The 13,389-nt window shown below is 41.0% G+C and overlaps 1 protein-coding gene across 1 annotated transcript in view; it reads right to left on the bottom strand.

Annotated features, from left to right (window-relative positions):
- The window catches only part of CACNA1C (calcium voltage-gated channel subunit alpha1 C), a 457,514-nt gene that overhangs the window by 193,278 nt on the left and 250,847 nt on the right, over positions 1-13,389 (bottom strand). The window contains exon 5 of the mRNA XM_076341467.1: positions 6,048-6,187. Coding sequence (XP_076197582.1) covers positions 6,048-6,187 — 140 coding nt within the window. The remainder of the gene's footprint in view (positions 1-6,047; positions 6,188-13,389) is intronic.

Here is a 13,389-nt window from a genome sequence, read left to right as displayed (position 1 = left end):
AGTCCAATCACCCCTGGGATTTCCTTGCTTCACCTACGTGCAACAATATGGCAAATTAACAACAAACCTAGCTGGATGACTTTGCCAATCCAGCATCTCTCAAATGGGCAAAACTTTCCTCATATATTGCTGTTCTCATAGAGCCCTCAGGGGCTTTTTTTACTTCTCATCTTCATTGCTGTATGTGGTGAATGTGGCATCATGTATACACACCTGAATGGCTCAGATCTATCAGGACATTGCAAGTAAAGACAGGATACTTTCCTACATACTACAAAGTTCAAAGAAACAATCTGATTAATGCCAGAGAGCTTGGATAAGGATGGAAGACAACTGTGGTAATGAGAAAACACTGCAATGAATATGGGGTAGAGAACATTGCTGGGACTGAGAAAGCATTGTAAGTTTTAATAGAGAAGAGCATTTCAGGGCAAATGAGGACTAACTGTAATGAGACAGACCAAAATCTAAAAATGTCTAAATTTTTCATTCACTTTGTCTGAAGGTGCCAAATTTTCACATGAACGCAGAGCAATCATGGACTTCAACAGCAGCAGCATTCCGAAAAATTAGTTGCTCTAGTCAGTTATTTAAATACATGTAAAGGTAGCCATCTCTAGGCATTCATGCATGAAAATTCTGGTCTTATTTAATTTTAATTAAAAAAATATACTCAGCCAGTTACACGCTGTTGTTTCACTGACAGAAAGACATTGCACTGTCATGAGGAGGGTCTGGCTTAGGTTCTTGTACTCATACCCTTTGTCTCCCAGTTGTACGATTGTTGCATCTCCAGTAGACCATGTGAGTACTGGTGCTACCCACACTGCCTTTGAGTAACTGTCTCCTGCTAGGAGACTCCAGTGGAGCCTGAACACATCACAGCCTTAGCTTTTTGTGGTTCTCTTTAAAAAAAGAAAAGAAAAAACATGGCAAGTTTTTGTTCTAGTGGAACAGTCAAGTATTCTCCCTAGCTTTGGTAAGGATATCATGGTCTTCTGCCCACAGAAATCTGGGTGGTCAGCAGAGGATCTCATTGAAAATACAAGTATGGAGCACATCATCTACTCAAATTATACGGCTTTCAAGTTATCTAGAAGAGCTTATAAATTAAGTTTGGCAAATATCAGATAGGCAATAACTAGTGGCAACAATGTAGGTACAGGAAGATGAAGTACAACAGAAAGAGGATGAACAGAATGTATGAGGTGGTATAATTGAGCAGCGTGAATAAAGGTGATAGAAATGGAATTTAATAAGTTAAATGGGCGTGAGTTAGCATGCGTAGGAGTAACTGATTGCCCTTTCCAATAGTCAGGAGTGATTTTCTTTTTTAATTGGATCATGTCTCTTTATTGCCAAATTGGATGCTTCTTTTTGCCCTCCTCAAGCACAAAATGTTTAAAACAAGTTTTAAAATATTTAATAATGTAAAATGGAGATAGAAGAGTAATCAACAGAAAACTCCTGACACAAAAGGGCTGACTTGATTCTGTCCCTAGAAAGCTTTGCAATGCTTTACTCCTGCCAAAGTAGATACTGGGTAACAGTTTCCAAGACACTAAAGTGATTAAGTTTTGGTATACATGCTGATTTTGCACTTGTCTACTTATGTCTGTCAAGGGAATAATTTTCCTTCTCTCTCCTTTCTCAAACCAATATATTGATCTTAATGCCGCATTAAGATGGGTGCTCTAATGCACATGTGAAGTTTTTTTTACAAGGAGACTGCTTTGGTACACCAGCAGTAAAGTTATTTCAGCAACTGAAATAAAGTATGCACTAAAGGAATTATGTTAGTATGACAGTAACAGAATAGTTGAACAGTGAAGTCTGGCCTGTGTGTCAATGATATAAAGTGCTTATGTCTAATTTTTGAAAGTGACTTACCACTGTGAAACCTAAATCATCCATGTGCTGTTGAAAATATTCACCATTAATTTACAGGTTAATGCCAGGCTAAACAGACTGGGAGTGGATCATTTTTTCAGAAGCAGTAGGACTTCAAAAAAAGTTAGAAATAATAATAATAATAATAAAAAAGGGTTTGCTTAATTATCCCTTTTAAATTTTAGTTTGTTCACAAAACTGCCAGCACTGGGATGAGAGCTGTGGGAAGTATCTAACCTACTGCTCTGCCATGTACCTCACACAGTCACAACAAAAATTGTACTTCTTACTCCAAAAAAAGTTTTCAAGAAAGGAACTCAAACTACCTTTTTTTTCTTTTTCTTTTTAAAAAAACCCACAATCAATCCCTATTGCACTGCTTGGAAATGTGTAAATACTTAACACCAATTTTTGAAGGTGTAATGGGAACCCAAAGACATTAAATTCAGTGCCTTTGAAGGCTTCTCCCATGATGATACAATTGGTTTTGTGACATGGGTAAAAAAATGTCTGTCTCATCTTTTAAACAAAATGTCTATCTCCTTCCTTATGACAAGTGGTCTTGTGAATGTCCATGTAACTACAAAGAATAAAAGTATCACCTGTTCTCTTAAAGATTGTGAAATATTTATGTGCCCACGACAGTCATCCAGACGTAGTCTTTAGGCTTTGTTGTATTCATGACCTCAAACCCCTTCTGTTTTAGGATGCACTAAAGTAATTTTGGGGCTGGGACAGTTCGATCCTAACAAAGATTGTCAAAGGTACCTTTGCTTGTCTGCCTGTGGGGGAATCAACTTTGCTTGCAGGTGAATCACTTCCTGTGCTGGACAGTCCCTCAATTCTTCGCTACACAGCTGAGACGTTTTCTGGCAAGAGACAGACAAGTCCCAGGAACTAAGCATGGATGGGACTTGGAGAAAAGGGATTCTCAGCCCTGAGGCTAACGTCCTCTATCCATCTATCTGAAGCTTTCAGATACCAGTGTTGTCCCAGGTGTCTAGAACTGGTAGCCACTATGAGACATAAAGAATTAGAAGCCACTTCTGAAAGCGTTAAACCTTGAACTTGTGCTTCAGTCTCTCCATCTGCAAAAAGCAGACAGTAGTAATTTACTTTAGAGGGAAATTCATATGTTTTTCCCCTACTTCTAATCATATTTATGTGGAAACTCTCTGTATTCTAAAACAGGTCTTTAAAAGCTCAAACCTGAATACAAAAGATGTCCCTCTTAAATTGGATTATTTCCTACGGATTGAGCCAGAGAGAAAAAAAATACACGCAAAATCCTTTTAACTCAGAAAAAATGATTCCATGCTGCAAGCCAATCTCTCCACCTCAGACAACCTATTTCCCAACCTCAATCCTGAGGAGTTTAAGATTTGCATGCAAAAATTCACCACGTGCTTCATAAATTTGGTTTATAAGAATCATTGTGCTTTACACTTTTTTCTTCCCCAAATAGTGGTAGTTAGATGTGGACCTCAAGCCAACCAGCAGATGTTGGGCTTTCCATGCAGTGTGGCTGTCAATGACCCAGAGGATACCCTTTTACTAATGAGATGCTACTTCCATACACTTACAGAGTCTGTTAAGTGAGAAGAAACTGCAGTACATGTTACATTCATGTAATTTTAGGACAAATCTGTGTGGGTCATCTCCTCACAGTGGAAAAGACTACTACATTTTGGAAGGGGGAGGAAGCAAAAGGCATTTTTTTATGGATAGCAAAACACAGCAAGTGCAATGTTAGTAACTCACCCACTGGTGTTTATAAAGTCTCAGGGACAGAACTTGAATGAGACCCAGAGATTTGACTTCTAAACCTCTGCACTAATTTATTATGTAATAATGTAATCCTGTAATGTACTATTTATGGTTGGCTTAGGCAATGTTATCTAAAAGGCCTCATGAGAAAAGTTACGCTCTAATACATATGAATGTGATAACATCTATCTAGGCTAATCAACAGGCATTTGTACAATTCAAAAATGCACAGTGAAGATTGAGGCTGTATTAGCTACAGACCTCAGGAGGCTTTCTAAAAGCCACACCAGCCCCAAAGAAGCTTGGTTCAATAAATATGTCCCTAGTCAGAACCATAAAGACTAATAGAGGATGTCTGTCAGGTCAAGTTAATGGTTTGCCTGCTTCACACTGGACTGGCATTTCATTGTCTAGACCAAATATTTGTTAGCATGCACCAGGCTCCCTTGCTCTGTTCAGGTAGAAATTAAATATTTCTCTTGATGAGAAAACCCACTAGTGGACTATTACATAGTCTACACTGGGAACAAGATCATATATGCATATGGGCATGAACTGTGTCATTGATTTGGCTCCCTCAGCTTCCTCCAGTCCTCTAAGAGCACTAGTCAAGAGACTTCCAACAGTAGTAACAAAACCCCTTTGTCTTGGGGAACACATGTTGTTCTCCAAAACAGCAAGACCTATAAGCACAGTTAAGCTCAGCCTATGTCAGAACAACTCTCGGAACACGTCCCAGCGTAAGCAGCATCTCACCAAGAACGCTCCAGTTCATAGATGTTTAAATTCGAGTACCTTCACCTTACCATACAGTGGGCATGCAACTAGAAAGCGCCGAAAGACTTAGATCAGAGAAGGACTAGGAAAGAACAACAAAACCTTAATTTACAGCCAGGAATTAAGTGGGTGCCAGGGCAGACTAAAGACCACAGACAGAATACGCTTCATGAGACAAATCTGGCCAAAAGCAGAGCTGTGTTCCGCATGGACTGAAGGTATTACATGGTACACAGTTGTCTGCATGAATCAACCCACTGCAGTAATCCCTAACAGAGGTGGCATGAATAGTGGATGTTAGTTCTGTATCAGAGGGGGAGGTCCTTAGTTGCCTAGTAGACAACATTTACTTTTCAATATTTTCTACTCATCCACTGATGCCCGAAGTAACCCCAAGCCGGGCACAAGCTGAGGCCTTGCAGACAGGTTACCAAGCATGGCTTTTTGTGAGACCAAATAGTAGTGCTGTCAATTGCCTCAGCATTTTTTGCTTTTCTCAGTGCTTCGGCTCCTCCCACAAAGACTTTCACCTTTCTTTTTAAAAGTTTCTACCCTTTACGGTTGTGGAGAAAAGCCTGCAAACATGGCTTCAATATAGCCTAGTGGGTCAGAAAACAAGCCAAAGAAAAAGAACCTCACACTTTTTTTTCCCCTAACAAATAAATAATGATTTTTAAGCTGATCTCACAGAGTTTATGGTAACTTGACTCAAGGTTTTTGAATAACTAAGGTTAGAAGTACTTTAAGATATCAAACTAGCAAGTTCCCCAAATAAAAATAAACAAAGCTCTCTCCACAGCTATTCTGGAGAAGATTAACTCCTTTCCTGCTAACTACATCTCTCATTGCTATAAACATGGAAAGCAATGACAGCTTTCAACAAACCCTCTCTCTAAAAGGCCAATAGGGCCCATCTATAACAAAGTCTCAAGCCAAATGATATGATCCTCCCACACTGTGATGTCCATATTCCACCTCCGCAATAGAATTACCAGACTTCCAGTTACTCATACCTTCACTGTAAATAAGAAAATGGATGTTAGACTATCAAAAGCTGTTTAAGGAATTTCTTAGAGGCATTACAAATAATTTAAGCAAATAAGACTAACGGAGAACATGACTGTGTCATTGCCCTATGTCCTGTTGGTTCTAAATTGTTCCCAGAGCTCTTGATCAGAACATCACGTGCAAAGAAGAAAATGCAATTTTAATGAAAAAGCTCCTCTCCCTCCAAAATCAACACAAATGACCATACAGCATTTCCATTAAGGTCACGTATTTATAATACCAACAATGCACTGTGACTTCACAATTATTTAAAGGATCTTTTGCTTGAAATAATGAAAATCTTGAATCTCCCACTTTCATTGTTTACAAAGGTTGCACAATCAGATTGACATACTATGAAACTTCCATTTCCCTTCAGCTCTGGTTTGGTCATCCTTTGATTACTATCACGTTTATCATGAATCTACATTAATTTGAAAGAAGGCCTCCCACACACACCAAAAATAATCTGCATCACGCTCCATCTTCAAAATTGTTACACAGATTACTCCTGCCCAATGCCACACCACAGACATACATAAAAGAAAAACAATGACGTTACTTACTAGGAACTCCAGACACCAGCCGTAATGGACGCAATACTCGGAAAGCCCGCAGTGCTTTAACATCGAATCCGGCACCTTTTCCTCCTATTGAATTCCCCCCATCTGCTTTGGTTGCTTGTTCTAAAATTGCACTAAAAAGCCTGCAAAAAGAAAGAGGAAACAATCTGTAGGCAGACAGCAAGGCTTGGGCTAAACAGGAACAGAGATCATCATCATCATATCACCCAAACTATCTCACAGACCTGTGAAGAGTGTCACACATCTCAGTCGACATTCGCGTGTGGTGGAGGAGAGACAGACTCTTCCCATATGCAATAGCCTAATGGTGATGTCTATACCATTTGCAAAACACTTGTTTCTGGAGCAGACATAAACACGACATGCTCCTCCTTCAGCCTAATGGCTCCTTGCAGCCAGCTATAGACTACCCCAATGACCAGCCTGCCTGGTGGCACGTGGAGGTGTGCTCCCTGCCCTGTATGCTGGGACGTGCCGGGTGCTTCAAAATGGCCATTCTGGCAATGCTGCGTGCCAAATTTAAAGGGTCACCAACAGCAGACCACGTGGGTCAGATTTTGAAGGCAGTCTCGAGGCTATCCTTACCAGACAGTCTGGACGTATTCAGTGGGAGTTGAGCGGAAAGGCAAGAAAGCACAAATTTTAGGTTTTGCCATTTCTGCTGCCAATACTTTATTATCTCTGTTAACCAACAATCCACCTTGGGGAAAAAATCATCCTCCATAATTAATCCAGTTGTTAATTATCTGTCACCCATTTTACAAGGAATTATGACTCACCAAGGTCACTGTAGGTAGAATTTGGTGTAAAACTCGGGGATCCTTCAAGGTGCAAATTTTTAGATAAGGGAGTATGCTCAGATTATGTGCTTGTGTATCCATTTGTAAATCCATTTGTAAATCCCCTGATGCATTGGCTAGGGAAAGCGCAAAACTGTAGGAGTCTTATTATTAGAATGTTTTATTATACCAGTCTTAATGTTTTACCTTGGCTAGTAGGAGTAACTGCTTTAAGGAGAAGATGTCTCACTCAGAACACATTTGAAAAGGCAGAGAAAGGCAGAAAAGACAATGTTCTTCTATGAAAGAGCTGAAGGCTCACCCTATGTGTTAATAAGAACTTGATTTAATAAATTAGCTTTCAGGAAGCAGCTTCCATTTTTCTGGTAAAACATTAGTACCTTTGGGGGAGAATGGATTCCTCATGAATTTGCTAATGACATTGCTTTCAGCCTTGAAGTCATCAGCTTGAACCCAGCCAAATTCAGTAGAGGTTAAAAGCTGGTCCATTCTAAATGGATGTTTGGTGCTCTGCAGAAAAAGCTTGCCTGCAAGAGGCAGAGACCCGTGGCCCACAGCGTGCCGTGGAGGTACCAGAGGTACCCTTAAAGAAGCTGCCTGGGATGCCAGAAACAGCCTAGTTGGAGTGGCCTGGATTCAGCACTGATTGATTTCTCTCAGACTTTGCAGTCTGCAGTGCCTCTGTCAGGATGTCATCTATAAGCCCTGACTGGCATATTCCACTGAGAGCCCCCAAACTGCATATCAAGCAGAGACTGAGCTGCCTGATTAGGAGCTCCAATCCCTGCAGTCTGTGGTTGAAACTTACTGGTAGGGCCACAAGCCTAGGGAGCTTGCCCTGGATAGAAAAAGGAGGATTCATTTGCTGAAGCATCTAAGCTAACACATTTCCCCAGCACTAAATCCACACAAAAATGTGGATTAGGGGAGTGCAAATGTGAAATTAGTTTCTTAAGTAGGTTTTTTTTTTAAATTTCATATAAAAAGTCTTATAAAACTTGTCAGCTGTGACTGAGGAACTCCTAACTGGATCTATTCAAAGCCTCAACTTCAAGCACTGCAGAAAGATTTAACAACTAGGTAACAAGCGTGGGAAAAACTGTGTGTGGGGAGGTTGGATGCTGAGTTTGTAGGTGTTGCAGACTGAGAAGCAGGATGCAGAGAAGACAAAAACAGAGCCTATGAGAAATACTGCGTTGACTACAGATACCTCAGAGAGAGATAAACAAGGGCTGATGCAAAGAGCATGAATTATTGGAATGTATGTATTTCTTGAGCTGTGTACACAAATTATACAGTTGCAATTTTCTGCTGGTCTTCATAATAGAAACACTGTAGGTCAAATTTGGCCTAATATATTTCCAGTAAGCTAGCAATTAAGCTCTAGAAATGTGCTCTATTTCTTATTCAAACGTTTCCGTCTTCCTAGTCAACAGAATTCCCATACTAGATGACAAGTGACATACCTATACAGCAGTCCCAGTCTCCTGGGATCCTTTGGAGGAAAAAGAATTCACTGCAAAAGGTTTCTTATGCTGTTTTTCAGCTCTCTCACAATGCTGAAGACAAGAAATCTCAAGGAACTCTGAGTCAGCAATTGTGCAAAACTGGGGGTCCGTTTTCCTGGTCCCTATCATCACTGACCCCATGTTTTACCAAACAGCAGCTCTTTGCAGCTGGCACCAAGGGCGTTTCTCCTGCCACTCATGCAATGACCAAACCATGGGCTGCTCTAGAATTCTAAGAAAAGCTATACATGTCCTAAATTAATTCAGGAGGAGCAGAAACACAACCAGTAGGACAGCTCACTCCACTGGAGCTACAACCTGCCTTCCCAGACTAATGCAGCTCCACTGCAGGCCAGTTGGCCCTGTTTGTGTGCTCCAGCGTTGATGTGCTAAACGTGCTGTCTTGAGGTACCCACAGTCATCTGCCTACTGTACTTCAGGAATAATTTGCAGTAATTCCTGCTGCTCCTCATTTAAAAACCTACACTTAAACTTGAATTGCATTACTCCTGCTAATCCTGCTCTAACGCATTTACTCCACGCTTAATATCTCCCCCTGTACTAATCTTGCTTTTCAGTAATGCAATACAACTGTTTATTTCTCTCATTTATTTCACTCTCTTTCCCTTTTGTATTGTGGTCTAGACTGTGCCCAATCTGGCCTACTGAATCTCTACTCCACTCTTCAAATTTATAGTACATCTTGGCAATCCTACTTCATTGTCCCTATCGCCTCCTGAGTTAGGGCATGGGCAGACATCTATGACTCAGAGGCTACAACTACCACATGCTTTTTTGGATGTAACTCATTATGACCCAGAGGGGAGGAAAAAAATAAAATAATAAAATGTCCTGTTCAGAAATAACACCAATGATAAGACACAGAAGAAAGGCAAGGCTTCTGACCACCCCTTCCATTATCCTCTATTAAGAAAAAAACCTGCAACCCATATACAATTTGTAGTTTCTATGAGCTCTATAGACTCGTTCTAGTTTTTCAGCTAATTGTTTTCCAATCCTAAAAGAGATGGATAGAAGTTAAGCTACTGATATAAAACAGGAGGCCAGAGTCCTTCTACCCTGTATTTACATGGGAAAATCTGCTCTTTGATGAAAACCTCTGGGAAAAGCTTACAGTAGGTATGGTGGAGCGAGGTGTGGTTCTTTCCTTCTCTTCTCAGTAGGTGAGTTAGATGAAATGCACACTCCAAGCATGGTGTGAGAGAACACTGTGCTGACAGAGAAACCAAAATTTGGATAGTATAAAAATGCAAGAGGGCTAATCTCTTGTGGCTACTGAAAATCTCACCATTTTTAAAAAAAAGAATACAGAAATCAATCTTACTTCCTCCAGTTAACTACTTTCCACCAGCCTAAATTCATGTCCCATTTTCATTTGGATATAGTACTTTCCACTGATGAAGCACGATTAACAGCATCTTGATTTCTGAATTTCACTTGTGACATGACTACACCTAAACTAAATTCATTTGACATACATGAACTATAAAGCAGAAAATAATTTTCTATTACACACATGTGTATGGACACACTCCACTTTTTTTTTTACATTTATTTGTGAGGTATGAAGCTAGCCTCACTGTTTTTCTTTCTTATATTTTGCTGTTTCCCATTTGACATCTGAAATATCAAAAAGCTAGATGACCCGAACAGCAGCATGGTAAGGCTGTAACCTGCTCTACAGCTCTTCGTCTCTTCCTCTGTGGGGAGGGCATACTGATTTTTATAGCATAAAAAAAGAACTTGTGAAGGGCCTTGTCCTGGTTTCGGCAGGGATAGAGTTAATTTCCTTCCTAGTAGCTGGTACAGTGCTGTGGTTTGGATTTAGGGTGAGAACAATGTTGATAACACACCGGTGTTTTAGTTGTTGCTAGGTAGTGCTTACATTAGCCAAGGACTTTTCAGCTTCCCATGCTCTACCGACTGAGGAGGCTGGAGGTGCACAAGAAGCTGGGAGGGGGCACAGCCAGGGCAGCTGACCCAAACTGGCCGAAGGGATATTCCATACCATGTGACGTCATGCTCAGCATATACAGCTGGGGGAAGAAGAAGGAAGGGGGGGACGTTCGGAGTGATGGTGTTTGTCTTCCCAAGTAACCGTTACGCGTGATGGAGCCCTGCTTTCCTGGAGATGGCTGAACACCTGCCTGCCGATGGGAAGTGGTGAATGAATTCCTCGTTTTGCTTTGCTTGCATGAGCAGCTTTTGCTTTACCTATTAAACTGCCTTTATCTCAACCCATGAGTTTTCTCACTTTTACCCTTCCGATTCTCTCCCCCATCCCACTGGGGGGGAGTGAGCGAGCAGCTGTGTGGTGCTTAGTTGCCAGCTGAGGTTAAACCACAACAGGCCTCCAGAATATAAAGAGAAAACAGAGGGCTTAGTATTCCTAAGGCCAAAAATCAGCAGAAAAACACAGCTAAAAGAATCCTTGTAGGTATAAAGAAATAGTAAAGTACAACGATTTTTTTCACAATATTTTACAATTCACCTGTGATTTGTGAGTGTGAAAGTGTTTGGGTCTGTCCTTTAGAAACTCCCCACAGGTCTTCAGAAAGACGTATACTGTGACCACATTTTCCAGTCTGCTCTGAATTTCAGATCCTTTCCAAATACCTTCACTGCTTACCTTCCCAAGTAAGCCTGCCTTTCAAATTACGACACCTTTTTTTCTGGCAGAAGCTATGGGTCCTTGGAGAATGACTGTGCTTGGCAGACAAACCACTTTGCCAGGAAAGACAGTCATTCTTCTAGCACAACATTGTCAAGGTAAGTCTTCTCTCAAGAAAAATTTCCTCCAACATCCTAATATTAAAGGACCTCACTGTTATATCTGAAAGTTTTAATGTTTTCCAAAAGAGGAACAGTAAAACTGAAGGAAGCAGGAAACAATTTGACTAATCATTAGTGTTTGTGTGTTGTGCCTCATTAGGCAGCTTAGGGGTGCGATCTCTACTCTTAACTAATAACACAGCCTCTGATTGATACCCACACACAGACATTTTTCTTCAAAGCAGCATTTAATGGTGGCTGCTATAGCAGGTCATAGGCTATTTAAAGATAAGCTAGAATCAAGCTTTAAAAGACTTAGCTGATAAATAAGCAGATCTCCCACAGTGCAAGAACGATAAACTGTTACAAGCTTACAGGTCTAAAGTGCATCCTTTCTCCAGAAAAGGTAGCAGTTGTGTTCAGTGGCCCCCTCTGCTGCTGCTGTGTATTCCTGTGGCCTTGTTAGAACCACTGACTAAGATCCTTTTAGATACCAGGGGACCTATCTTCAGAAGGCAAGGGAAAGTACACAAGCACATTTTTAAAAAGATTTTTTATAAAAACTGAGACTTCCCTCTAGAATTCATGCTTGCTCATTTCCTCTTTCTCTACTGACTTTTTAACATAAAGGAAGCCACTTGTCCTGTATTATCTCTTCAAGATATACGTGGTAAGCAGTGTATACTAGGTGGATTTAGAGACAAACAAAGGATCTAAAACTTGTCTTTTTTTTGCTCCTTTAACTTCCAACAGTACTTGAATAAATACTTCCCACCTAGCCTTTCTATTTTTTTGTAGCAAGGACAATCATCGTTGAAAATGAAGATGATTCCTAAGACAGAACAAGCACAAATGGCAGTTACCACAGTCGTTTGGGGACTTGCGGCTTCCAATATGAGTCCCACACCATCCTTTGCCCCACATACCAAATAAATCCCTCTTCCCAGTGCTACAGCTGTGTCCAAATTACTCAGCTTTCTCCAATAGCTCCATCAATAGGCAGAAAAAGGCACCACAAGGAAATGTTACCAGCACTTGCTTTCTTCCTCCTCTCTCTCCCTTTAAAATTTATTTTAAACCTTTTCCATGGGACTTCCTCCCTGAAAAATATTCAAATATGCCGAAATTTAAACATCATGTCATTGAGGGGTTTCAGGCAGCCCCTAGGAAAAGAAGACAGGGCAAAACAGGAACAGATGGTATCACCACGTAGATTTTGCAGAGGGCTTGTGGAGAGAAAAAGCAGTGCACCAGCCTGGGCTGTGGTACTGTATGAGTGAGTTTAAGCAGATAAACATCAAAGGAACCCATCTGGCCCTGAAGTGGAATCTGTCACTTGAGTTTGTTACTATTTAACAGAGACCTTGGGGTCTTGGCCGTGTTTATTATACTCGTGTAATCCCTCCCCAGTTACATTTTTTTGTTCCCCATCTAGTGACTGAGAGCTGCTGGAGGCAAGAGCAGATAGAAGAGCTGAGAGCTGCAGCTTCTGTCAATGGCAAAGGAATTAATTTCAGTCTGAATATCATCTTGCTGATTAACTGCCCTAGTAGAAAAATTGAAAAGGACTGTACTTAAACTAGATATAATGCTGCTCTGTGATTTCTGGAGCCCTGCTCTTTTGCATTCCAATAGAAGAAGAAAAGGTGATGTGTCCTCTCTTTAAAAAGTCTCTTTCTCATAGAAATGAAAAGGGAATAATCACATTCACAGGACTTTTGTTCTCCAATCTTTCTTCAACTTAAGCAGCAACTCCTAAGCAGGTGAGATATCTGAGGGCATTCAAAGGCAGAACCAGCTACGGAATTGGACATCAATGCCAGGGGAGGAGTTGGGGATTTGCCAATTTTCAATTAATCATTCGCTGTGGGATCCTCTGGCTGCGGGTAGGAATGAAGGAGAAAGACAGTTGGGCACTGCCGTAAGGAGAAGCGTTACGCCCATGTGGAGGCAGAGAGGTCTTGGGACTAAGAATAGGTTCCAGCTCGTCCTCCCTCCCCCTCAACTGGGAATTCTCCTTCCACCCACTTTTCCCCATGATGATGGAAAGTGGGAGGGATTGTGTAGCACACAGCAGTATGCTGACATAATTTTTTAGGGCCACCACAAAAATGGTCAAGAAGCTAGATGGACTTTGTTTTGGGCCAGAAATTACGAGGGGGTTGATGACTGAAAGTGTCCCTTTTGACGTTTTCCCTAGGAGCTGATGCAGGGTTTCCTTGG

The sequence above is a fragment of the Aptenodytes patagonicus genome, chromosome 1, assembly GCF_965638725.1.
Source record: "Aptenodytes patagonicus chromosome 1, bAptPat1.pri.cur, whole genome shotgun sequence".
Lineage (NCBI taxonomy): Eukaryota > Metazoa > Chordata > Aves > Sphenisciformes > Spheniscidae > Aptenodytes > Aptenodytes patagonicus.
Note: the sequence above shows the minus strand (reverse complement) of the source record. Positions and strands in the feature narration are given on the sequence as shown.